Source organism: Hippocampus comes, unplaced genomic scaffold (assembly GCF_001891065.2).
Source record: "Hippocampus comes isolate QL1 unplaced genomic scaffold, H_comes_QL1_v1.1 scaffold114, whole genome shotgun sequence".
In the NCBI taxonomy this organism is placed as follows: domain Eukaryota; kingdom Metazoa; phylum Chordata; class Actinopteri; order Syngnathiformes; family Syngnathidae; genus Hippocampus; species Hippocampus comes.
In genome coordinates, this window is record NW_017806197.1 from 158352 (window position 1) to 185550 (window position 27199).

Sequence of the window (27199 nt, forward strand, 5' to 3'; positions counted from 1 at the left end):
TGTGTGTGTGTGTGTGTGTGTGTGTGTGTGTGTGTGTGTGTGTGTGTGTGTGTGTGTGTGCGTGTGTGTGTGTAAGTACCTGTTCCTTCAAACACGTCATCTATCAACAAAAGACAAAATTAGATTATTTTGGATGTGAGAGGTTGTAGTCAAAATTGTCCAACACAAAAATAAATATATAAAAATATAATCGAACAAAAAACAAAACATTTGTCCTAAATTTGTTTAAATTCTGAAATCACAATGTCTGCGCATGGGTGATTATTATTTAACATAGCAAAAAGTCACCATATAGGTATGCTCCTTGCCTCCCACCCTCCTGTGTGTGTAACTGCTCACCCCTCCCCTCTCTGCTCAACTGAGCATAAGGAAAAAAAAGACGCAAGATTTATATCATGAGCTTCAGATTTCGCGCTACCTGTAAGCGACCATCATATTGGGCCCTGCTTGTAATTCCCCTCAAAAAAAATAAATAAATAAAGCTTTAAAAAAGCTCGTTAGCAGTGACGGAATGTTTCAGCGGTAATTGAAACCTTGACTTTTTAATCCACGGTAAACCATCAAGCCATTTTGCCTCGTGGCAAGTTACCTACTGGGCTGGGAGAGGCTGATAGACTTATAAAATGCAAGAAAATGTGTTATTTGTTCAGTTATTTTAATTTTTGAATGTACAGTATCACCTTATCTATACATTTGGCATTTGGTCAATTATCGTTAAAAGACGGTGGCGGTGGATAATGTGCAGACGCAGTTGGGCGCTTGCGTGTTTGAGATTTCCTTGGAGATGATTTTTTCTGGTGTACGATATGGAAAGTACACATTGGGTGTGTGGGTTTACCTGGTGGGCCGGGAATTGAAAAGCAAATAAAAGAGAAAACATGTTATTTATTGCATTGTAATTTTGAAAGGTACAGTATTACCTTTCTACAGTGATATATATAACAATAAAATTCACCAAACTAAAGTCAAATCACTGTGGCTATTGGAGAATGAGTGGGCGCTAGGGATGCATCTTATTGAAAAAAAACCACATAATGTGAGTGTTAATGACCGTGATATCGTTGCAATTGCGATATTCAACGTCACATTTTCGTCATTGGCGAGGTAGCGAAAGGGGAATGCGCATCCCGCTTTGCCTGGCGGGTTCAAGGAACGCCTGGCGGCCTGATTATGATAAGTTTTCGTAATACCCCTGTCAACGAGCTTTCTATTCACGTAATCCGACGCCACCCAGCAAACCAGTTAATTGTACGGCATTCGTAACCAGGAAACCTTTACCCAGAAGCCCCTGCCTGTGCTTCCGTGACTCACCTGGGGCCTGGTCGGTAATGGCAATGCATATGTTTTCCAGGACAACCTCGCTCACGCTCTGAAGAGATTGGAAGCTGTCGATCAAGAATCGGAAGTTCTCAGACGGTTGGTTCGCGATGGCATCCAGCTCGTTCACATTGGCTCCTCCCACTCCGATTGCGAAGACGGTGACCCCGTGTTCTCTGAGGCGCAGAGCAGGCTGAACTACGTCGTCGCCGGAGACTCCGTCTGTGATGACCACGGCGATCTGAGGCACCCCCTGGCTTGCTCGGCTTCCCGCGTTTTCGTTGAACAGCTGCGTCCGGATGAAGTCGATGCCCCTGCCCGTCTGTGTACCTCCCCCCAGGTAGGGGAGGTTACCCAGTTCGGCCAGCAGAGAGTTCTTATCCAAGTGTTCCATCAACGAGAACTCTAGAACAGGGTTTTGGTTGTATTGTGCCAAACCCACGCGGACATTGTCAGGACCGATGTTCAAACCAGACACCACGTTCTGGAGAAACTCTCGGACCTCCTGGAAATTGGCACTGCCAATGCTGCCCGAACTGTCCACCAAGAAGACCACATCAGCCACTTTGGCATCCACACATGCTGAGAGAGGGGAGAGAACAAAGTCATGACCTTTTAATCTTCATCCATACATGATCTTGACTCAGTAGCCTACCAGAAGTGGTTGATGTTTATTTCAGCACTTTATTTTCTCATGTTGAACAGTGTTATTTTTGAAGTGTTACCTTCCAGCACTGTGATTTAAGGGTCTCTGATTTATTTTTTATCATCCGAAGCAAGATCAGTGTTGAGTACTTGTCTTGCTCAGAAAAATGTTCTTACTGTTTTTGATATGTTAACCGAAGCACTTTTTATGGACCTGATGTGCTATTTTTATTTTGTAATGATTTGGGGATTTACAAAAACAAACAAAACGGTGATATTCACGCTGGTGGTCAAAACTCAAGGTCGCAGGTCAGACTTGGGATGAGTCTCAACTCCAGCAGCGAGTGAATGGCTAGGACTGCATCCATTCAAGTCTGTTTGCAAACAATGAAAGACTTCATAATGCCACTTTTTTTGTCTTTTGATCTGCCTCAATAATGTAATGAATTAAAAATGAAAATAGGGGTTTTCTCAGATACCGGAGGTGTGGGAGGTTACCTTTAACAGAGCAAAAATTAACCATATAGGTATGCTCCTCGCCTCCCACCCTCCTGTGTGTGAAACTGCTCACCCCTCCCCTCTCTGCTCAACTGAGCAGAAGGAAAAAAAGACGCAAGATTCATCTCATGAGCTTCAGATTTAGCTCTATCTGTAAGCGACCATCATATTGGGCAGTGCTTGTCAGTCCCCTCAAAAAAAAATAAAATAAAATAAAATAAAAAAGCTCAATTCCAGTGACGGAATGTTTCAGCGGATATTGAAACCTTGACGTTTTAAACCACGGTAAACCATCAAACCATTTGGTCTCATGGCAAGTTCCTTACTGGGCTCGGAGAGCCTGATAGATTGATTAAATGCGAGAAAATGCGTTATTTATTACATTATTTAAATTTTTGAATGTACAGTATCACCTTATCTATACATTTGGCATTTGGTCAATTATCGTTAAAAGACGGTGGCGGTGGACAATGTGCAGACGCAGTTGCCGCTTGCGTGTTTGAGATTTCCTTGGAGATCATTTTTCTGGTTTACGATATGGAAAGTACACATTGGGTGTGTGGGCTTACCTGGTGGGCCGGGAATTGAAAAGCAAATAAAAGAGAAAACATGTTATTTTTTGCATTTTACTTTTCAAAGGTACAGTATTACCTTTCTACAGTGATATATAAAACAATAAAATTCACCAAACTAAAGTCGCAATCAGTTTGGCTGTTGGAGAATGAGAGGGCGCTAGGGCTGTATGTTATTGAAAAAAACACACGTAATGTGAGTGTTGATGACCGCGATATCATTGCAATTGCGATATTCAACATCACATTTTCGTCATTGGCGAGGTAGCGAACGGGGAATGCGCATCCCGCTTTGCCTGGCGGGTTCAAGGTAACCCTGGCGCCTGATTCAGATAACTTTTCGTACTACCCCTGTCAACGAGCTTTCTATTCACGTAATCCGACGTCACCCAGCAAACCAGTTAATTGTACGCCATTCGGAACCAGGAAACCTTTACCCAGAAGCCCCTGTATGTGCTTCCGTGACTCACCGTGCAACTGGTCGGTAATGGCATTGCATATGTTTTCCAGGACAACCTCGCTCACACCCTGAAGAGATTGGAAGCTGTCGATCAAGAATCGGAAGTTCTCAGACGGTTGGTTCGCGATGGCATCCAGCTCGTTCACATTGGCTCCTCCCACTCCGATCGCGAAGACGGTGACCCCGTGGTCTCTGAGGCGCAGAGCAGGCTGAACTACGTCGTCGCCGGAGACTCCGTCTGTGATGACCACGGCGATCTGAGGCACCCCCTGGCTCGCTCGGCTTCCTGCGTTTTCGTTGAACAGCTGCGTCCGGATGAAGTCGATGGCCTCGCCTGTCTCCGTACATCCCCCCCTGAAGGGGAGGTTATCCAGTTCGGCCAGCAGAGAGTCCTTATTCGTGTGTTCTAGCAACGAGAACTCGAGAAAGGGGTCTTGGTTGCATTGTGCCAAACCCACACGGACATTGTCAGGACCGATGTCGAATTCGGACACCACGGTCCGGAGAAACCGTCGGACCTCCTGGAAATCGGTACTGCCAATGCTGCCTGAACTGTCCACCAAGAAGACCACATCAGCCACTGTGGCATCCACACATGCTGAGAGGGGGGAGAGAACAAAGTTATGACCTTTTAATCTTCATCCATACATGATCTTGACTCAGTAGCCTACCAGAAGTGGTTGATGTTTATTTCAGCACTTTATTTTCTCATGTTGAACAGTGTTATTTTTGAAATGTTACCTTCCAGCACTGTGATTTCAGGGTCTCTTATTTATTTTTTATTATCCGAAGCAAGATCAGTGTTGAGTACTTGTATTGCTCAGAAAAATGTTCTTACTGTTTTTAACATGTTAACATAAGCACTTTTTATGGACCTGATGTTCTATTTTTATTTTGTCATTGTTTGGAGATTTGCAAAATTGCAATTGCGATATTCAAAATAACATTTTCGTCATTGGCGAGGTAGCGAACGGGTAATGCGCATCCCGCTTACCCTGGCGGGTTCAAGGAAACCCTGGCAGCCTGATTCAGATAAATTTTCGTCATACCCCTGTCAAACGAGATTTCTATTCATGTAATCCGGCGCCACCCAGAAAACCAGTTAATTGTACGCCATTCGTAACCTGGAAACCTTTACCCAGAAGCCGCTGCCTGTGCTTCCGTGACTCACCTCGCAACTTGTTGTTAATGGCATTGCATATGTTTTCCAGGACAACCTCGCTCACGCTCTGAAGAGATTGGAAGCTGTCGATCAAGAATCGGAAGTTCTCAGACGGTTGGTTCGCGATGGCATCCAGCTCGTTCACAATGGCTCCTCCCACTCCGATTGCGAAGACGGTGACCCCGTGTTCTCTGAGGCGCAGAGCAGGCTGAACTACGTCGTCGCCGGAGACTCCGTCTGTGATGACCACGGCGATCTGAGGCACCCCCTGGCTCGCTCGGCTTCCTGCGTTTTCGTTGAACAGCTGCGTCCGGATGAAGTCGATGGCCTCGCCTGTCTGTGTACCTCCCTCCAGGTAGGGGAGGTTACCCAGTTCGGCCAGCAGGGAGTTCTTATCCATGTGTTCTAGCAACGAGAACTCTAGAACAGGGTCTTGGTTGTATTGTGCCAAACCCACGCGGACATTGTCAGGACCGATGTCCAAACCAGACACCACGGTCTGCAGAAACTCTCGGACCTCCTGGAAATTGGTACTGCCAATGCTGCCCGAACTGTCCACCAAGAAGACCACATCAGCCACTTTGGCATCCACACATGCTGAGAGAGGGGAGAGAACAAAGTCATGACCTTTTAATCTTCATCCATACATGATCTTGACTCAGTAGCCTACCAGAAGTGGTTGATGTTTATTTCAGCACTTTATTTTCTCATGTTGAACAGTGTTATTTTTGAAGTGTTACCTTACAGCACTGTGATTGAAGGGTCTCTTATTTATTTTGTTTTTCATATGTTAACCTAAGCACTTTTTATGGACCTGATGTTCTATTTTTATTTTGTCATTGTTTGGAGATTTACAAAAACAAACAAAACAGTGACATTCATGCTGGTGGTCCAAACTCAAGGTTGCAGGTAGGACTTGGGACGAGTCTCAACTATGGCAGCAAGTGAATGGCTAGGACTTTGTCCGTTCAAGTCTGTTTGCAAACAATGAAAGACTTTACAATGCCACTTTTTTTGTCTTTTGATCTGCCTCAATAATGTAATGAATTAAAAATGAAAATAGGGGTTTTCTCAGCACTTTTTAGATGAGATTAAAATATAGATTAATTAGATCAATTAATTACAGATCATAATTAAAGAATCGAACTTTTTTTTAATCACTTGACGGCACAAATATTCAATGACTGAGATTATTATGCAATGGCCTGAAATGAGCAGAAAAGGTCAAAATTGAATATTTTGAATCGATCAAAACATGTAGAAAGCCGGGAATGATGAAAAATATTAATTTCTGTACTTTGCATTTGAATTTTGAAAAAAAAAACAACAACGGCAGGATTAAGATGAACGGTTTAAAGTTGGAGTCTGTGAAAAAATGTGTAAAATAGAAAAAGAAAAAAGTTTGGCTCACATATTTTAAAAATTGAACCCCCCCCATCCAATAGACGAAAGGAAGAAAGCAAAGAAAAAGTAATGAAAGAAGCATGACTTCCTCCATAAAGATACTGAAGCTCTTGTTGCTCCTGATGCTGCGTTCCCAGTATGTAAATGAGGCAACAGTGTGAAGGGATTTGAGTCTCAAAAGTAGAAAAGCGCTTTTCAAGTGACAGCCCGTTTTCCAAGGTGAGTCTACCGAAGATGTGGGAGCTTACCGTCAGTGCCGGTCACTGAAATAGTCAAGAAAAAAGACCAACATGTTATTTATTCCATTTAGTTTTCTGAATGTACCGTATTATCTGTGCATTAGGCGTTTGGTGAAAAAAAACACAATGTCATGATTAATGAATGGGAAGTGACCTGTGCTGCCAGTGACTGAAATGTAAATGAAGAAAAAAAAAACATGTCATTTATTTCATTTTAAGTCATGAATGGACAGTGTTATCATCACTTCAAAGAAGGCATTTGGTGACTGTGGCTATTGGATCACATGTCAGGTTGTGAAGCGGATATTAGCGAGTGGCTGTCTTATGAACTGCTTATCATGCAACCTGATACTGTCGTAAAACTGTTGCCCGGGGATTATTATCGGTTAGATATGATGCAAATGGAACAAAATTGTTTGTAAGATCTTTAAACATATTTAGACTTGGTTGGACGACGTTGGGCACTTGAGTGTTTGAGCATCCTTTGTGGGGCAATGTTCTGGGATACAATGTGCCACGTGTACGTGTAGAAGGTTACCTTGGGTGCTGGCAGTCGTATCTTAAAAGCAAAGAAAAGAGAACACGTTGCTTTAGACTTGATTGGACGCCGTCGGGCATTTGAGCATTTGAGCTTCCTTTGCAGATCAATGTTGTGGAATACAATGCGCCACGTGTACGTGTGGATGGTTACCTAGGCTGCTGGCAGTAGTAACTTCAAAACAAAAAGAGAGAAAAAAAAATCTGTTATTTATTCCATTTTAAGTCATGAATCGACAGTCTTATCTTCGCTCCAAGCTAGGCATTTGGTGAATACTTTTTAAACGGTTGTGGCCAAGGGATCGCGTGCCAGGTTGTGAAGCGGATATTAGCTGGTGGCCGTCTAATGAACTTCTAAGAATGCAACCTAATACCATCGTCAAATCGTTGCTCGGCGAAAATGATATCAGGCAAAAATAACAATATAGTATCTAAAATTTGGAACATATTTTCTGATGACTTGATTGGATGCTGTTAGATACTTGAGCATTTGAGTTCCCCTTGTCGATCATTGTTCTGGGGTACAATGCGCCATGTGCATGCGTGGATGGTTACCTTGGCTGCTGGCAGAGGTACCTTCAAAGCAAAGAAAAGAGAAAAAACATGTTATTTATCTCATTTGAATTTATGAATGGACAGTGTTCTTGTCACTTCAAAGAAGGTTTTTGCTGTATACTTTTTAAACGGCTGTGGCTAGGGGATCATCTGACAGGTTGTGAAGTGGATATTAGCTGGTGGCTGTCTGATGAACTGCTAATAATGCAACCTTATACTGCAGTAAAACTGTTACCTGGCTAAAATAATCGGTAAGATTTGATGCAAATAAAACAAAGCGTTTGTAAAATTTTGAAACATATTGCTTTAGACTCTGACGCCGTTGGGCATTTGAGTGTTTCAGCTTCCATTGTAGGGCAATGTTCTGGAATACAATGTGCCACGTGTACGTGTGGATGCTTACCTTGGCTGTGGGCAATAATTTCTTAAAAGCAGAGAGCAAAAAAATGTTATTTATTCCATTTAAAACCACGAAAGGACAACACTTTGAAGTTACCTGGGATGACATCGCCTGAAATGTAAATGAAGGAAAAAAAAACATGTCATTTATTTCATTTTAAGTCGTGAATGGACAGTGATATCGTCACTTCAAAGAAGGCGTTTGGTGAATACTTTTTAAACGTTTGTGGCGATGGGATCACGTGCCAGCTTGTGAAGTGGATATTTGCTGGTGGCAATCTGATAAACTGATTATAATGCAACCTTATACTGTAGTAAAACTGTTGCCTGGCTAAAATAATCGGTAAGATATGATGCAAATAAAACAAAATCGTTTGTAAAATTTTGAAACATATTGCTTTAGACTTGGACGCCGTTGAGCATTTGAGTGTTTCAGCTTCCATTGTCGGGCAATGTTCTGGAATACAATGTGCCACGTGTACGTGTAGACGCTTACCTTGGCTGATGGCAATAATATCTTAAAAGCAGAGAGCAAAAACATGTTATTTATTCCATTTAAAACCACGAAAGGACAACACTTTGAAGTTACCTGGGATGACCTGGCCTGAAATGTAAATGAAGAAAAAACAACATGTCATTTATTTCATTTTAAGTCATGAATGGACAGTGTTATTGTCACTTCAAAGAAGGCATTTGGTGACTACTTTTGAAACGGCTGTGGCGATTGGATCCCGTGCCAGCTTGTGAAGTGGATATTAGCTGGTGGCCGTCTGATCAACTGTTAATAATGCAACCTTATACTGTAGTAAAACTGTTGCCCAGATGAAATCATCGGTAAGATTAGAGGTGTCAAAGTATCACGTTAATTGCGATTAATTAATTACAGACCTTTTAGCGCGTTGTTTTTTTTTTTAAATCGCGTTATTCTAAATTTTCATCTCTAACTTTATTGTTTCTGTAGGTGGGCTGCGTTTTTTCTCAAAGCCCTTTTTATGTGTTGGCTTCCTGTGTTCCGGTTGTTGAGGGTGGGCAAACAACTGTCAGTCATAGCCTGAAGCGGACATTGACTGGCTGCCATTATGTTGGGGCTTGTTGAGTCGAAGCTGATAGGCTCCCATTGGAGTTGGGCGGGTTTAGTAAGCAGTGGTGAGGAGTGGAGAGGTTAAAATGGAGCAGGATGTGAGAGTTCTCGGTACAATGAATGGAAAATTCACATTCCAAAAACGCCCTGACAACACAATTGATAAAGTAGAGTGTTGTGCCTAATTTTTAAGAAGGAGTTTGCGTACCACCGAAGCAGCTCAAATTTCGCCTACCACATCAATGCAAAGCACCCAGTCACGAGTGCAGCCACAGCTAACGTTACCACCGAAAGCGTTAGCAATATCGCGAGCGAGCCATATATCGCAAAGCTCTTCGCCAAACTAAACTCGAGCACACCCCACGTATGAGGTATTGTTGATGTGTCCCCTGTAGACTACTAGAAGCATTTTTTATTTCAGCACTTTTAGTTTGTCATGATGAACAGTGTTATTTCTGAAGCGTTAACTTACAGCACTGTGATCTAAGGGTCTCTTATTTATTTTTTATTATCCGAAGCAAGTTCAGTGTTGAGTACTTGTATTGCTCAGAAAATTGTTAGGACTGTTTTTGATATGTTAACGTCAGCACTTTCTAAGGACCTGATGTTTTTATTTTTATTTTGTAATTCTTTGGAGATTTACAAAAACAAAACAGTGATATTCCCCCTCGCGGTCGAAACTAAAGGTTGCAGGCAGGACTTTGACTAGTCTCAAATACAGCAGAAAGTAAATGGCTAGGACTGTCCAAGTCTGCTGAAAAACAATAAAATACTTTATCATGCCACTTTTTCTTTTATCTTTTTATCTGCCTCAAAAATGGAACGAATTTAAAATGAAAATGGGGTTTTCTCAGTCATTTTTAGATGAGATGAAAATGTAGATTAATTAATTAATCACAGACCCTAATTAATCCCACAATTTTTTTAATCGCTTGACAGCACTATATTAAACGTCAAATTGTTTAATGTGACAGATCACTGTGATATATATTTTAAATATAAATATATTTAAATCTCTTTGGTGATTCATTTCACTAAGATCACTTTTTTAAATTGCTTTTTTTGTTTGTTTTTTTTTCGAGACACCAACCCTGCCTCCATGCTCTGCGCTACATGCAAAAAAGAGGAGAATGGTGGTCACGATCATATCCTGACAGGAATTTTTGTTTTTAAATTGCAGCATTGATGTACAGCTTACTTTTTATATTTCAATTCAAATTCAACTCATTCAAGCCTTTAAATAACAAATGTTACAAGGACTCACCATTAATCAGCGCTACAGACGCCAACAAAAAGAAAAAACAAAGAAACCGATCCATTTCTGAGCCAAACACCTGATGTCTCTCAGGAAGGACGCTTTCAGAAATGACTTCCTTTCTTTTCACCTCTTTTTATCCCTTCTTGTTGCCAACTAATTTGTCTGCTTTCATCTCGGTAGGCACACCCTCTACATTTCATTGGTCGTAATGTAGTATGGTTACCTTGAGAGTAAAGGCAGCTTCATGTCATTAACTGTTTTGGTGACGCAATTTATTATAATTACCTGGAAACAGAAGAGAACATACTCTGCTTTGCGATGGCAACCTCGCAGGTTTTCAAATCAGGGATTCTGTTTATTCACAAAGCACCAGCGCAGCACGTTTTCCAGCTGTCATGATCGCCAAGTGATTTGTCCATCCTGGTCTTTTGTCTTGTGATTGAGTACTGCAACTGTTTTTATTGTTTCTTTCATGACGTCTTACATATTTGGTCATTAAAGTCTTAAAGTTTTATGTGTCTCACTGTGCTTTTTTAGAAACCTGCGTTGGGGCCACGGCTGAAAATTGGCATTCATGCAAAGTCCGGCCCATTGACACTGTTTATTCTTGTGTTGATTAGTGTGTGCTGTCCCAGTGAAACAAACAAATAGATAAATAAATAAAACAATTCAAAAATAAAATATCTTAACAATGTTTGAAGGCGTCTCCCTTCCAAAGAAGTGGGAGTATGCGTCATTGTGGTATAGCGAGTTGAGTTTAATGAATTCAGGCATGGTACCAACAAACATGATGTTAACCGTGTACACTGATACATGCTATTGACTCTTCAGGTTTAGCTCGGTCTGAAGAAAATAACAACTTAGATGAGGGTAAACATTGTGGGTCAGCGATATCCCGACAGGCTTTTCGGACTGCAGTTTTCTCATCCATTACTTTGTCACACTCTCCAGCTCTCCCCAAACTCTTGAACAGACTTGGCCACGGTGCCGTCCGGTTTCATCCTGTCATTCAAAATTCTCCCGTCGAAGTTTCCGCACAGGCCTCCCACTTTTCTTTTGTATGTTCGTGGTAGAGTGATTTCTGTGGGAATACAGCATTTGATTTCAGGGTGGGAAAAAATATTGACAGATGATAAGATTTTATAATTTTCATTCAAATTCAATGCTGGGTAATCATGACTGTTGAGATCCTTCCTCGCAGCACCTTTCAAATTCAAGTGTCCGGGGGGGGTTACAAATTCTCAGGAAAACAACAGCGGCGACAAGACTGTGTCGATGTGGTAGCAGTTGTGCAAAGTGAAGCTTCAGAAGCATGTTTAATTTTTTTGGGTTTCTTTTCGTCATCTCCCAGGCAAAGATGAAGATGATTTTGGTTAGTTTACTGGATCAGGGACATGTACAACTTGGGAATAAAAATAACAAAATAATCACCTGCGTCACTGTGTCCATCAAACTTGACGGAAAGACCAAAGTCGGTCGTGAGATAAATGTGAGACGAATGCTTCCTAATGTTTAGACCAAGCGAGGGTGAAACAGGTGTCTTAGTTCTCCGTCCATCCACCTGCAAGGAAATAGAATCACAGCTTTGGAACCATTCATAACAAATCATCCAAAAATATCAAATACATCGTTTTAAATGCCCTCGAAACTCACAAACAACTTCTGAAGCTTCTTGAATTCCACAGTGTGATTGTACACTTTGATCTTGAGACTTTGCAATCTGTGGTGTTCTTCATGATCGTTACTTTCATCCTCGTCGTCGTCATCTTCACGACTTTGATCATCATCATCATCATCATCATCATCATCATCGGGTGTATTGATGCCCTCTATGTAAACATCCTGGAGATTAATGGGCAAGTTTCTGGTTCGGACCAGCACATAGGAGTGTTCTCCCTCAAAGTCATGCTTCATGTTATCAAAGGTCCTGTACCCGGGGTCTCCATTGATTCTGCACTCATCAAAACCTGTTGTGTGTCATAAATGCAATATTTTGAATTGTTTAGAAACACAAAATGTATGGCCAGTTCTGATGCGTCGAATATATTCCCCCTACCCGTTTTCTGGCAGTAATAATGCCCTTCTTCATTTTGAAGGCAAACATCATTTCCGTCGCACTCTTCTTCATCGCACTCAATCTCCGCGCCGTCCTCTTCCTTCTCACATCTACATTTGTGACGGCAGTGTTTGGTGTACCACACTTGTCCCAACTGAAACAACGCCAAACCAGCAAAGTAACAGTCGTGCACATGAAGCCAACTGATTCAGTGAAATTCTGAATTGTCACCTACCGTGTACTTATTACCGTCTCTGTCCACGCATCCGCATTGTCGGATCGGCACACAAACTCCCCGTTTCAGCACATAGCCGTCGTCACACACGCACCCCGGCTCGCAAACCCCGCTGTCGTTACAATGCGGTGGACCGTTCAAAAATCTGCAGGTTGGACCGCAGGCCGGGATACAAGCGCTGTAATGACTATTCCGTTGGCAGGGAGGTGCTGCTGACAGAGAGAAAGAGACGGAACATTGGAAACGTAATCCAAGTGCAGCACGGTATTTAGTTTATATGTAATACGTTGAAGAGCCATGCCAGCAATTTGTCGTACGGTAATTATTTTTTGCTGGCATTGGGTTAAGTTGTTCAGAGCGTCTTAGTGTAATATGTTGCACATGTAAAAGTATTGTGTTGGTGGTATTGACTGTAGGTTATTGCAAGGTTCCGAGTCTCTCAATGAGTTCACACTCACTCGATTCAGGTGTCGTTGGGGGCTGTGGTCTACCGGTTGTCGCCGGTTGAGATGCATTTGGATGTTGTGGTTTGTGGGTCATTGTCGACTGTGGTTCAGTTGTTGCGTTTGGAGGCTGAGGTTCAGAACTCGTGGTTGATGGAGGTCCAGCTGTTCCTGGTGGAGTGTTGTTTGGAGTTTCCGCGTGTGATCCAGTTGTCGGATCGAAGCTTTCTGTTGTTAGAGGTGTGCGTCTAGTTGTGGTGTGAGGGTACGTCATGGGTGGCGTCACTTCTTCAGTTGTTGGTTCGGGTCCCGGATCTTCGGTTCCTTCTTCGACTGTTACTGGTGGAGTTTTGTTTGGAGTTTCGGGGTGTGATCCAATTGTTGGATCGAAGCTTTCTGTTGTTAGAGGTGTGGGTTTAGTTGTGGTGTCAGCGTACGTCATGGGTGGCGTCACTTCTTCAGTTGTTGGTTCGGGTCCTGGATCTTCGGTTCCTTCATCGACTGTTACTGGTGGAGTTTTGTTTGGAGTTTCCGGGTGTGATCCAGTTGTCGGATCGAAGCTTTCTGTTGTTAGAGGTGTGCGTCTAGTTGTGGTTTGAGGGTACGTCATGGGTGGCGTCACTTCTTCAGTTGTTGGTTCGGGTCCCGGATCTTCGGTTCCTTCGTCGACTGGGTGGTCGGTTGATGATGGGCGAGCTGTGACGGTTGGCTGAGGTTCAATTGTGGTGGTTTTTACTGTAGATGTTGGTGGTTGTGTCGTTGATATGTTTCCTGCCGGAGGTTCAAAACCTTCAGTTGTAACTGAAGGAGTTGTCATGGATGCAGGGGTGGTAGGTTCAGTCAGGTCTGCAAAACGAGTCACTTTTTATCAGCAACACCGATTATAACCGAAGCAGATGGTCGGTTGAAGTAAACGATTACCTGAACAGCGCCCACTGAAAAGGGAAATGTCATCTATGGCCACATCTGACTGCTCATTAGAACCTCGTCGACCCTCAAAAATGATCTAATATGAAAAGCACATTTTAATTCTCCTCTGAGCACTTTGGTGGTAAAGATGCACGTGAAACTATTGAGTTCGATTTTCCCGACCTGAAAAGATCCAGTTGTGGTGAAGTCAACTTGGGCCAGACGCCACATATTCCCTTGATTATTCCTGGTCCAACTAATAGCTTGAGCCTTTTTGTCTTGGAGCAAATAGACATGGAGGCCCATCGTTTCAGCCGAGCCGTACATATGGTACCAGAAGTGCAGACACTGAGGACCAGCGGCAGAACATTCGGAGCTGATGAGCCGAGCTGTATCTCCAAGTGACGCGCCGTTGGCTTCAGTGTAAAGATAGTGGCCATCTAGATTATGACACAAGCATCTCATTAGTTAACTCTTCACATTATTAACGAAGAATATGATTTCGTAGAGAATCCATCTGTTGTGCTGTTTATTTAAAGTGATGACAGCTTGTAGCAGATGGCCCAAGTTTAATTTTTAGCGGTGTCAGAGTGCACTAATGTGCGACTAATTGATTATCAAACTCATCGACAACTATTTTTGTAATCGTGTAGAGCCATCGTTGAACTTAAAATGTTCCAAATTCTAAAACTTCATTCAGCTTCTCAACAGTAATTATTCTGATTTCTGTCATCCTTCATGACAGCAGACCGATGATCTTTTGTGAGTCATGAAATTTGCAAACATCTGCTTTTACTTTAGAAAGCATTCATGGACCAGGAACTGAATGAGGTTAAGTACAATTTCAATTCCTCTCATGTGTTAATGCTCAATTGTTGTTTCGTTACTCGTGATGGCTCCATTTCATTCAAAATCTACACTTTTAATATATTATTGTTTTGTCAACAAAGTTCAGGCTTTGGTCAAACGAGTAGCATCTTCCAAAGGCTATTTCGACGATACACAAATGTAATACTCGATATGTAATATATGTAAAAGAAAAACAATTGTGTCCTTGGTAACATGTTGCTCGCTCAAAAGGAAACGCGTCACCATTGTTGAACTTTGTACTGAGAGGCGTGCCCGACTTTTGTAATTGGTTTCTGTAATTATCATGAATAATATCCTGGCCTAATGAAAAGAATGAGAAAGTTTACTGCGAATGACTCTGAAGGTTAATTACATCCTGTGGTGTGATCTGAGGAGGGCCCCGTCATGGCTGTTTGGGTTGAGCCACTTTGTCTTGTCCAGTCAAAGACATCAGCGACGAGCTGCTTCCACTGGCATAGATCGTTCTCAAAATTACAGTTGAGTTGGCACACTGGAAAGTCAGACATGGGACATTATTGACAGGAAATGAATTATGAGTAGAGAATAAAATCATGACAAAACTCCAAGGTCCAAAGAAAGCTACACATCACTCACTGTACCTGAGTGAGGTGGTCTTCTGTTCTGTGCATCTTCAGGAAAATTGTCATTCATAATTCGATTTGTTGTTGCTTCAGTGACAGCAGCTCCTGTGGCGTTTGCTCCAGGTGGCCGAGCCGTAGCGGGGAGTTGATCTGTCACGGTCACTGCTGGAAGCTCCGTGTCAGACCTGAACAATGGCCACTGTACAGTGTCACATCGTCTATGGCGACATCTGATCTTTCATTGGAGCCTCTGCGCCCCTCAATAATGATCTAGAAGGGAAAACACGTTTTTTTTTTCTTATTTGCTAAATCGTAGGCTGCTAATCCGTATTGCGACATCAATGGCAAACAATGTTTGGTGGTCGAAGTTTACCTGGAAAGCTCCTTTCACAGTCAAATCCACCTCAGCCAAGTGCCACATATTTCCTTGATCATTCCTCTTCCACCAAACAGGATCCGCTTTTTTGTCCTGCAGTAAATATAGATGGAGGCCCATAGTGTCGGCCGAGCCGGACATATGGTACCAGAATTGCAGACATTGAGGACCGGAAGCAGAGCACTCTGAACTGATGAGACGAGCTGTGTCTCCATGTGATGCGCTGTCGGCTTCAATGTAAAGATAGTGGCCATCTGGATGATGACAAGAGTTTTATTAGTGCATTCGTCAGTCAGATCATCAATGAGAAATACGCTGTTACAGTTTATCTTCAAACTGCCATGCTGCTCTTATGTATAAATTATGAAATCTTACGACAGGTGGGACAGCAGTTAGCTTCCCATGTTTTGTCGTCACGAAGGCCTTTTCACTATTTTGTGGGAAAAATCTGGTTGTCATTATAAAGTATACGTTAGAAAGGCGTCCGTTGTAAGCAAAATCGGCAAATGGAAAATTAATTACCTGAAATCGGGACTTTGAAATGTGAACGTTATAGCGGTGAAAACATTGTAAATGGGGTACGTTGAAACAAGTTTCGACTGTATGTAGTTTATGTAAAAGATAAACCATTTTTGTTCTTGGCCAATTGAGAACAGCTCAAAATATATATATATTTAAAAAAAAAAACACCCTTGGAGTACAAGGGAGTTGGTACCAAAGGGTGTGCCTGACGTTCGAATCCATCTGACATTTTGTGTAATTATTTTCAATAACTTTCTAACAAAATGTGCATCATTACTCAGATGGTTGAATTACATTCTGTGGTGTGATCTGAAGAGGGCCCTGTCAGGAGGGTAGGGGTTGAGCCACTTTGGCGTGTCCAGTCAAATGCATCAGTAACCAGCTGCTCCCATTGGCATAGGTCTTTGTCAAAATTACAGTTGAGTTGGCATTCTGGAAAGTCATAAATGATTACGTGATTGGCAATGAATCCAGAAACCAGTTTAGAAAAAAAAAACAAACTCCATGGAAAATGACAGACCAATCACTGTACCTGGCTGTGGTGGTCTGTTGTTCTGTGCAGCTCCACTAACAACATCATCAATAATCAAATGAGTCGTTGCTTTAATGACAGGATGTTCTGTGGCATTTGCCACAGGGGGCCAAGATGTAACAGGGAATTGATCTGTAACATTCACCGCAGAAAGCTCAGTCACTAAAGCAGGTGTGACACTTGGAAGGGCGGTGACATTTCCCTCAGGTTTGGGAGGGTATGTTGTCATGCCACCTCTTAGCTCTCAACATATAATTACAATGAGTTATAATTGCTGACCAAGTTGACCTATTTGTATTATTCAGAGTGTTCCAAAATCGTGGGCACATTTGAACTCCCCATGTCTCATTAATAATAATAATAATAATAATAATAATAATACATTTCATTTATAAGCGCCTTTCAAGACACTCAAGGACAAGTAGGTACTAAGATAAAAGTCGTGCCATTTTAAAGCTCATGACATTAAGTTTTTCATGAGGCTATTGATTTTTTTAATTTCTTTTCAGACCCATTAATAGCGTTCACTCAACCAGGAAAGGCGTTTTGTGTGCTTGAATTTGCAAAAACTGAATCATGGACTGTTGTTCAACGTGTATTTCGCAGAAAATTCGCAAAGGAGCCACCAGAGAGGAAGTCCATTGTGAGATGGCATGGTAAATTCATAACGGACGGGTGCTTTGGCTTTAAGCTGAAGGCACGAATAACAGATGCTGTTGCAACCATTGACAATGCAATGCTGGGACGCGTTTGGCAAGAATGTGATGTATGTCGTGTGACCAATGGTGCTCACATTGAACATCTTTGAACATTCCATGTAAAAACTGAGATTACAACATGTCAAAATGTGCCCAAGACTTTTGGAACACCCTGTATAATACTGGCACGGTGTGTATGTGTGTGTACATATTGATATATTTTTCACACCTGAACATTGTCCATGGTAAAGTGTTACATCATCGATTGCAACATCAGATTCTTTATTGGAGCCCCTGCGCCCCTCTATGATGATCTTAGAAAGGAAAAACAACGGGTTATTTTTGGGGGATTTAAAATGTCTGGAACTGCTGATATTCTATGACTATAGAACTACTGGCTGAAATTATGTCATGGAGATGACTGACCTGGAAAGCTCCTGCAACTGTCAGGTCCACCTGAGCCAAGTGCCACATATTTCCTTGATCATTCCTTTTCCACCAAATGGCATCAGCCTTTTTGTCCTGCAGTAAATATAGATGGAGTCCCATAGTATCGGCCGAGCCGTACATATGGTACCAGAACTGCAGGCAATGGGAACCGGAGTCAGCACATTCGGAACTGATGAGACGAGCTGTATCGCCATGTGACACGGTACTGGCCTCAATGTAGAGGTAGTGACCATCTAGAGAAGAGAAATTAAACTTTTGTCAAATAAGTTCTTCATCTCTGTGTTGTATGCTTGGTTTATCCAAGATCTTACCTCCAGTGTGGTCAGAGGAGGGGCCCGTCATTAGGGTCGGCGTAGAACCACTTTGCCATGTCCAGTCAAAAGCATCTGTCATCATCTGTTTCCAGGCGCAGAAATTCTGATCGAAGCTACAATTCAGGCTACAAACTGCAAGAGAAAAGTAACAGTAGCGCAACGTTGTGAAAATGGGCTACTTCAATAAATCCTCAAAATTTAATTCCAGTTTAGCATCCTGAACATGCCTTGCCACCACATTTTGGTAATGAACCTATCAATACTAAATTCAAAACTTTATTATCAATGTTCCTTATATTGTCTCCATAGTGTGTAAAAAAAGTGTTTAAAGCATACTCCTACTCTGACACCCCCCCCCCCCCACTCTTTCAAAAAGAAATAATTCCACAACATACGCCAGCAATAGAGCTCCTGACATCATGTGACTGATGCATGCATTTGTTCACGCAGGCAGGACAGCAGCGGTCGCTGGTGAAGGATTTACGATGGAGAGCAATGATCAAATTTGCGTTGATCGGTCAACATTCTGTCCTGGTGAATTCACATCTCGCGTTGATGAAAAGGACAGAATGTGTGATACATGTGCAAGATGGGCAGGTTGGATATTACAGATCGCTATTGAGCGCCAGTAGTGCTTTTTACTGCAGATGGGGAGAACTACAATGGTGAGTATGCACGTGCATGTTGGGGGGTTAAACACGTCCGCCCTTCCAAACAAAATTCTAAAAATGGTCTAAAAAAGGTAAAACAGTCTAGCACGTCTGTGTAAAGTTTAACTTTCTTTGAACTAACCTGGGTCGGAGGGAAGTACTTCTGTAGTTAAAGGAGGTCCACCTCCCAGACTACCTAAAGAAAGAGTTAGATAACTGTGAAAACTCGATCTACTGGCGTTTTAACCGTAACACCACAAGATGCATTTTTGTATGAATCATTGATTACTTGAGCAAGAGTCGAACTGGATGGAAATGTCATCGATTGCAACATCTGATCGAGCATCGGAGCCTCTGATGCCCTCCACAATGATCTGTTAGGGTCAGGATAAGACAATAACCAAAGTAAGGCCAAAAAGCTTTGGATACAAATCAACAGAGAATCCACACATTGTGCAAGGCTAACCTGAAAAGGACTGAAGACATCGATATCGACTTGTCCTAGATGCCATTCTTGCCCATGGTTGTTTTTTATGGACCATATCTTGGTAGCTATATTTCCTTGGAGCAGGTACATATTAAGGGTCATGGCCGTGGCAGAGCCGTACATATGGTACCAGAATTGGAGGCAGACCGGGCCACTGTAATGGCACTCTGAGCTCAACAGACGAGCTGGGTCTCCTTGTGTTGCACTGTCACCCTCAATGTACATGTAGAATCCCGCTAGAGGGACAATCGCAGAGGTAATCAGTCACGAAAAGTTGATGAAAAACCATCCGGTATGCCTGATGCGGAAAACGGGTTTTACCGCCAGTGGTGTGGTCGTGATTTGGCCCGCTTCCGATTGTTGGGGTGGCACCGGAATATCGCGTCCAATCAAAGGTGTCCTGTATGAGTTGCTGCCAGCCACACAAATTTTTCTCAAAGTCACAGTTCAGGGGACACGCTATGGGGAAAGAAATGTTAGCAACTACGAGAATTCAACTTTACTCTGGGAATATTACAATACCTAAGTAAACTCAACTTAATCCAGCTCTATATAGAATTAAAATATAGTTCTCACAACGATGCAAATGTAGAAATATTTCTTGCAAAATGAATAATTGGACTATATGACTGAAGAACTGAAATGTCTTACAAGCAGGCTCTGGTGTTTGAGATGGAAGAGTTGGAGAGGGCGAAGTTATTGGAGGATTTTCTGTCGTTTGGGATTCGGCTGAAAAGGCCAAAACATAAATAATTGACTCCAATCGTAATGCACTATGGTTGTAAACTCTGATCTCATCATTTTGTACAGAACACAGAATCAAATTCTTTCCAGGCCCCACCGTGCTCATGATCAAGCCGCACATACTGTAACTCACCACAGGCTGAACCTGTCGGCCAATCGGGTAGCGCCACTCCTGCCACACGGCAAGCAACTGCATAGGACTGAATTGATTCACACAAGGCGTGTTGGTTGCGACTTGCGGCACAATAGTCGTGAACACAACTATTGATGTAGACGCTTGGGTGAATGGTTTCATGGCAGGGCTTGAAAGGAGCCCCGAGGATAGCGAAACACTCGGTGTAAGCCTCATTCTCCTCTTCCTCATTTTCACAGCGTTGGGGATCATTTGGATGGGAAACGCATCTTGGGAGAGGAGGATCAATGGCGATTTACTCTTACAAGGCTGTTGGCTTTATGTTCAAAAGTAAAATAACTCACCCGTTATTGTGCGGGGCCCTCCAGCTATCGGCGAACTCAAACGGTTCTGTGGCATTTTGGCCGCTTGGCTTGATGAAGTCATCATCCTGCTGTTCGGAGTAGGTACCGCACAGGCCGCACAGTTGATATTTGTAGCTGTCATCCACCTGCAAGAACAATCTGTTCTGCCCATCGACCACCATTCTTAGTCCAAAGGTTGTCTCCAAGACAACATAGCTATTATTCTCGTAAATCCAGACAGACCCATAAGAGGCAGCAATGGAATAAGGCAGTCTGACATAAGTTGTATTGACCTGAAGAGACAAAGAGAGAAAAAAAACATACTTTTGTGATCTCTTGCACAATTTGTATTTTCCTACACCGTATTGTGACGCTTGCTGTTTAAGGAGAAGTCAAATGGGTCAACTGGGAGTCTACTCGAAGCGTTTAGCAGCAACTTCCTTCTTCTTTTTCTTCTAAATGTATTTTTGTGACATTTATTCATCCATTTCGACACCGCTAAGCATTTTCAGAGGCGTGTAAAACTGGAGCCTATCCCAAGGCACATATAGAAACAAACAACCATTCATTTTCTTGTTTTGTAGCCAAACATAAGTGATCCTTTGAATGAACGTGATTTGATTCATAATTGTGATTCATATTTTTTCATAATCGAGCAGCCCTACAAGCAGGCATTCATCATGCAGATGAGGAAGACTTTTGGGTTTGCACCAACTGAACAACTAGTCTTGAATTTCTTGTTGTGTTTCACTGCGACTATATTCCTCCAAATAAAATTTTCATTATATCTAAAAAGGTCACTTTTGAGCACTGAAAAAAAAAAATGGCAAAACTACTCCGATGGGGTTCTTACTTACATAGACTTTGGCACTCTGATTCAACGTGAGGTGCAAATCCTCAATTTGCAGAGTCACAGCATCCAGCTTGGACCAGGTGAAGTTATGAAGCGGAGGATGCATGTTGTGACCGGTCACCGTGAAATGGACTGAGCTCCCCGCTCCACATGTGGTAGCCAGTGTGTAACTGCATCCTCCTTGAAAGTCATACGCCATCCCGTCAAATGTGACATAGTGCGGATCGCCATACACGCTACAGGTGGCGGGTTCGATCGGGAAGCATCCTTTCACCCCGTCCTCCACTTTACAAACTTCACTTCTGGCGCATTGCATTTTAGTGCACTGGATATTATTGCCACCCATGCATTGGCACAGCTGCAAACACTCTCCTTCCAAGATCGTTTGGCCTCTCTGCAAAAAGATTTGTGAGAATCAAGAGCTGTCTGTGATGGTAGGTAAGTACAGTGGGACCTCTACTTACGAAATTAATAGATTCTGGAAGAAATTTCTGAACTAGAAAATTTTTGACAAGGACGCTGCATAAACACATACAGTATCTATCTATCTATCTATCTATCTCCATGAGTGGTTCTTAACCTGGGTTCGATTGAACCCTTGGGGTTCGGTGAATCAGTCTCACGGGTTCGGGTCGTTATGACATGCCCGCTTGGCCATCACTGGCTGGTTCATTTTGTGCACCAACGTATACCTTATACTAATTGTGTTAAAAAAAAATTTCAGTTTTTAATAAATGCCTTTTTTATGTCTTGAATTAAAAAAAAATCATTATTTTTCACTAATGAAGGGTTCGGTGAATGAACCTTGGTTGGGTTCGGTATCTCTAATAAGTTTAAGAACCACCGATCTATACACATCGACACATTTTGTAGAAGTCCCTCTCAGCCAATGGGATGCCAGAATGATGCTCAGTAATAGCCAATGGCAGAGCAGCTGTAAGTATGTCGCGTTCAAAGAAACTCGGAGCTGCGATTAGCAGCCCAAACTGTATTTTGACCTTTCGTATGTTGAAATTTATTTCGTAACAAGCAGCAATATTTTCGTGTTGAGTCATTTCGTAACGTGAACATTTCGTATGAAGAGACGTTCGTGAGTAGAGGTACCACTGTAGACTGGTTTGATTCATTCATTTGTCTTACTTCATAGTGTTTGCCTTTATGCCAACACCCACACTCCTCGACTGGAACACATTTGCCCCCGCTGAGTTTGAAGCCTTCGTCGCACTCGCACCTTTCCTCACAACTTCCACAAGATCCCACGATGTCCTCACCGGAGCACGCGTCGGGACATCCCTTTGCACACGAGTTGTGTTGACTGTTCTCACCACACTGTGGAGCTGTGGGACAGAAAGAGATACCACACCTTTAACCGTCATCTTTTTATGATTGTCATCAATTTCATCCTGTTTATTGCAACAGATGTGAGAGCGATTGAGGCAATGAAGTAACATACGGCAGATTGTCGAGTTCCACCACGCAGGCACAGCGACTCCAGCATCCCCGCAGGTGTCGGCGTACTTCCCCAATGTCTCACAGAGCACTGAAGGGTCACCGTGAGCGGAGCACATTTTGTTCAAACATCCCCTGAAGTAGCTTTCGGCTCCCAGAACGGATCGGCATGCTGCAAACGGCCCACTACTGGAGAGGAGGGCTCCACAGTTTAGCTCATTGCCATACTCGGTCTCTTCCACAGGGTCACACTGATGAGGAACTAGAATTGTGTCACAGGTGGAGTTTGTTTGCCCGCTCTGCCAACTGTTAGCCAAATCTGTGGCATCGTGTGCAGGTGCTCCGTCAGGATTTCTCAAGTCATCTTCTTGGAGATGGTTAAAGTTTCCACATAAGCCGCAGACTTTCTCAGAGTAAACGCTTGGCAGCGATATATGTACATCGCCCGCATTGTCATATGACACGGACAGGCCGAAGCGGGTTTCAAGTACAACCGCTGCCTGGTTACTCTTGATTTTAATAGTCTTACTCCTGAAGCTGAGTGGAAGATTCCTCCAGATCCCGTTGACCTAAAAGGACAAAATCATTTCGATGTTTATTTCTCGTCAGTCATGATACTCAAAGTAATATGGCAGCTGAATTCAAATTAGTTGTTGACACCCTGCTCAATTTGTATGTTAATTGTTTCCTTTTTTTTTTTTTTTTTAAATCTCCAAAAAATGAGAAGTCATGAATGAAAAATGTTGAGTCATATAGGACACAATACCATTGCATCATTATTGAGAAACCTGTGTCTTAACTAAATCAATCAACGCAGCTCCATAGTTACGCACACTTTATCTGAACCATAAATTAAATTCTCCTTCCATTGCAACCAGTGGTTTTCTGCTCACAAAATAATTCAAACGTGTTCGGGTTCTGCTTGAAGGAAAGTCATTCAAATTCATGGTATTTGCTAACCTGGCGCTCTTTGAACTCTGACGCTTTTGCTTAGTGAGCTGTATGGCCATACCACTGTATTATCTCCTGGCGAATTCGTTTCATTTGTATTTAGTCATACCTTGACTTGTTTTTTGGTATCACAGCACTGATTCTATAAATCAGTTATTTTGGTCTTACCACGGCAACTCACCACAACTCTGTGCGTCTGCCGTTTCAGAAGAGACACTCTGTCATTCCCCACAGTCACGATGACCCGCTGCACAGCTGGAAGCGATGAATTCCCATCATGGTCACTGAGCACTTCCACGCTGAAGGTGGACAAAGCCTCAGAGGAAGAGCAGGTCTTGGCCAGTATGTAGTTGCAGGGGGCCATGAAGCGGAATAACACTCCATCAAAGGTGCTGCAGTCTGTGTTGCTATGTATAGTACACATCCCGGTGTTGGACACCTCCCTGGGGCTTCGTATTTGAGGATTGCAGCTTTGACCCTTAGGACATGGAGAGGGAGCGCAGTAAAGCTGCCTGTCTGAACAGACGCAGCGAGTGGACCGGTCCGTCCATATCTCCTGGTTTGGATCACACTGGGGTCCTGTGGGAGATGAGACCCAATAAATGATCACTTTGAATACACCAGCTCCCAAGAAGACGACGACGTGTTAACGTTGAGGCATTTTTATGGTCTGAAACGCATTTTGAATGAAAATTTGTTAGCGATAATTCTTGAAATGACTGAAACAGACATTTGTTAACGTACTGAAGCAAAATGGATGTTTGGTTTCAGTAATACTGACCGGTAAGTGACAAATGTTAACAAAGGACCAGGTCTGTCACGTATAACCTGTCATGTCCATCAGTGTTTACCTGCACGCTATAGTATTGATTAGTGGGACCAAAGCTAGTTTATTATTGACTCACCACAAGAGCCTCTCCTTACTCCAATGCTGTTAAATGTGACCCGATTCTCCAAGGACACAGTTCGGACTGCTTCAAGGACAACCTAGTTAAAAGACGATTGTTGACATTGTCTTGCATATATTACCAAACAATGAACATTGTTTGAAACTCTTCTTCTTACCTTCGTCCCGGACTCAATGATGTTTAATGGCACAAAAACCTGTCGCCAAGAATCTCGTGACAGGTCGGGCGCCGTCCAGATTTCCGCGACGGTTCCAGTGGTGCTTATGAGCAAAGCTCGAAGTTTCAAAGCATTAGGTGGGGCCAAGTACCAGAACTCAAGACAGGCTTTGCCTTGATCCAGCGCATCGCTTTCTATCGTATCCAGCGTTGTCGTATCTGCAGCTGAAAAGTAAGTAAGATGATCCACACGTGCTTTTATGACTCATTAAAAATAATCCAATAAAAATATCCCGCTGACAATAAATGTGCAAAAATGCCTCTGCAATTTAGAGAAGAACTTTTGTTTTCTATCATCAGGTTGATGACATAATAAAGGCAAACCATCCCGAGCTGGCTGGTGTTTCAATAAAACAAGAAGCACATCTGCTGTCATGTCATATTCATTGACTACAACTTTTTTTTTTCAGTTTTCAATGTGGACTCTCTTTCTCCAGTGTCCCAAAGACAGCGTGGTGTTTCAATAAAACAAGAAGCACATCTGCAGTCATGTAATAGTCATTGACTACAACTTTTTTTTTTTCAGTTTTCTATGTGGACTCTCTTTCTCCAGTGTCCCAAAGACAGCATGACGAAAGTTTGCTTCACATAAACTAGTCCGAGGCTAATGGAGCTGTGGACTGACAGCCGACAACATATTCCTGAAGGGTGATGCAGGATTAAGTTTAGGAATGGTCGTGCAAATGAATCTCAACAGTTAAACGTTTTTGCGCACGGTTACCAGCGATTAGGAAGAACTAATCCTGATGTCAAAATGATCTTGAGTGACAGTAGTCCCTATAGTGATGTTATCTTTCTTACCTGATCCGTAGTGTCTCGTTGCCCAGTTGCACACCGCATCGGCACTTTTGCTAAATGAACACTGTGTGACGTATTCTGTCAAAGAGTAGAAAACGGAATAAATGCATTGCCCCATATCTTTTTATTTATTTTTTTTAAATCATGGTTATGAAGTTTTGAAAAATCAAAGCAATGACCTCATACCTGAATCTCTTCTCCAGTTGGGTAATTTAATGGATGACATGTCATTTTCTACCCTAATAAAAATTGCAAATATATTACAGCCTTTATTACAAATTATCTTTTGCCCAAAAAAAAAAAAAAAAAAAAAACACGCTAGCTTAAGTGGAAGAGCGCGACGTTGAATTTATTACCTGCAATGAGTTCCACTCCGAGTTAGAAAGATAAGCGTCACTGTGACCAACAAATCTGTGGGGAAGCCTCCAAGCATGGCTGATCCCTTCACGCCAGCTCTTCCGTCGCTAATACTCTCACCTTGACGATCTTCCGAAAGAGATGATGAGGACTGACTTGTTTTTTGAGGGAACACAGATGAATAAATGTGACCTTTTCCCACTGCCGGGACAGAACGGGGATGCTCCCTTGTGTCACACTGCGGAGAGCGCGGAGGGCGTCAGGTTTTTATAGCCCACCGCTTGAACCAGGTAACCGCGGCGGTGGGTGGGGAGAACAGGTTGAAGACAAAGGACTGGGTCCTGCCGCAGAGCAAAACGGTCTTCCACTGACGACAGCTGCGACACAGTTACAGGAAATGGCAATAGATAAGGTTGGTGTTTGCGTGTTGCTAGGCCATAAAAAACACAGAGGTGAAGAAATGCTTGAAAATAGGTGGCAAAACATTTTGGAAAGAAGATCATCTAATGGATTAATAGTTCATGGATATCTCTGGATTAAAAAAAATAGTACCACTGCTTTATTTGATCTTTTTTTTTTTTTTTTTGCGGTGCTTCTTTCATGAAAGTTTGCGAGCCTTATCAAATTCATTGAGAATAAATTGGCGCTATTTTGTGCATCTGCCAATTGTTCTTTAGTTTTCATGAATTGAGATGTTTTTCAGGTCAAATATGAACAAATCATCAAGTCCATCATCAACCCTATCAAAACACGAGACAATAAATTGAGCCTGAATTTAAATCCACAAAGCAGCTTTGTGCTCTTGTCCGGATAACAACAACAACAACCACGTGTGCTATACGGCCGACCAAATTTAATGCATCTCGCTGAACACGCCATCGTGCAACCGCGGGTGGGAAGAGAGATAAGCGAAACATCCACCTTTTACATTCCAGAACTCCAGCCAGTATGTCAACGGGGAGAGCAAGCCAAAAACAAACATCGGAACTGTCCATTTGAAGAGAAGTGAAGCAGCTGCACAGCAGCTATCGCTGCTATACATCTACAGTATGATTAACTGCACTATCTTAAATATTTTCACAGCACATAAGGACCATTTGGGATGGTGATGCAACCTATCGACTGTTATCTAATGAGACAGCCGGCTGATTTATCGACAGATAACGCAGATTTACCATCGTGCGCTTGAGCTATTG

General features: G+C 42.6%; 2 protein-coding genes across 2 annotated transcripts in view; both read right to left on the reverse strand.

Moving 5' to 3' along the window:
• LOC109506874 (collagen alpha-4(VI) chain-like) overlaps window positions 1-10240 on the reverse strand; it is a 92394-nt gene extending 82154 nt beyond the window's left edge. Inside the window, exons 1-12 of the mRNA XM_019855883.1 lie at window positions 10134-10240; window positions 8378-8392; window positions 8285-8305; window positions 7886-7900; window positions 7793-7813; window positions 7390-7410; window positions 6989-7009; window positions 6836-6856; window positions 6452-6466; window positions 6307-6321; window positions 4671-5251; window positions 3030-3051 (exon numbers count right to left, since the gene is read on the reverse strand). Of these exons, the coding sequence (XP_019711442.1) occupies window positions 3030-3051; window positions 4671-5251; window positions 6307-6321; window positions 6452-6466; window positions 6836-6856; window positions 6989-7009; window positions 7390-7410; window positions 7793-7813; window positions 7886-7900; window positions 8285-8305; window positions 8378-8392; window positions 10134-10188 (823 nt within the window). The 5' untranslated portion in view covers window positions 10189-10240. The remainder of the gene's footprint in view (window positions 1-3029; window positions 3052-4670; window positions 5252-6306; window positions 6322-6451; window positions 6467-6835; window positions 6857-6988; window positions 7010-7389; window positions 7411-7792; window positions 7814-7885; window positions 7901-8284; window positions 8306-8377; window positions 8393-10133) is intronic.
• A 623-nt stretch (window positions 10241-10863) lies between these two features.
• LOC109506878 (zonadhesin) lies at window positions 10864-26259 on the reverse strand. The gene is made up of 29 exons (XM_019855890.1): window positions 26003-26259; window positions 25833-25885; window positions 25650-25724; window positions 24790-25007; window positions 24630-24711; window positions 23906-24303; window positions 22778-23342; window positions 22465-22661; window positions 21329-21718; window positions 20472-20764; window positions 20128-20396; window positions 19902-19979; window positions 19572-19709; window positions 19230-19486; window positions 19053-19137; window positions 18906-18959; window positions 18111-18245; window positions 17776-18032; window positions 17579-17663; window positions 16652-16783; window positions 16414-16551; window positions 15595-15851; window positions 13783-13867; window positions 12877-13707; window positions 12419-12630; window positions 12184-12337; window positions 11781-12094; window positions 11559-11688; window positions 10864-11208 (listed from the first exon to the last, which is right to left on the reverse strand). The coding sequence occupies exons 1-29, from the start codon at window positions 26077-26079 to the stop codon at window positions 11066-11068; spliced, it is 6102 nt and encodes a 2033-aa protein (XP_019711449.1). The 5' UTR covers window positions 26080-26259; the 3' UTR covers window positions 10864-11065.
• Window positions 26260-27199: the final 940 nt, after the last annotated feature.

What these genes read in the sequence shown, in the direction of transcription:
- LOC109506878 (XM_019855890.1), bottom strand. Translation starts at nt 26,079, where the DNA reads ATGCTTGGAGGCTTCCCCACAGATTTGTTGGTCACAGTGACGCTTATC. An exon ending in GTGGAACTCGACAATCTGCC is followed by an intron (nt 22,662 to 22,777) that starts GTATGTTACTTC and finishes TCTGTCCCACAG; the next exon opens with CTCCACAGTGTGGTGAGAAC. An exon ending in AGAAGCTTCAGAAGTTGTTT is followed by an intron (nt 11,689 to 11,780) that starts GTGAGTTTCGAG and finishes ATTTCCTTGCAG; the next exon opens with GTGGATGGACGGAGAACTAA.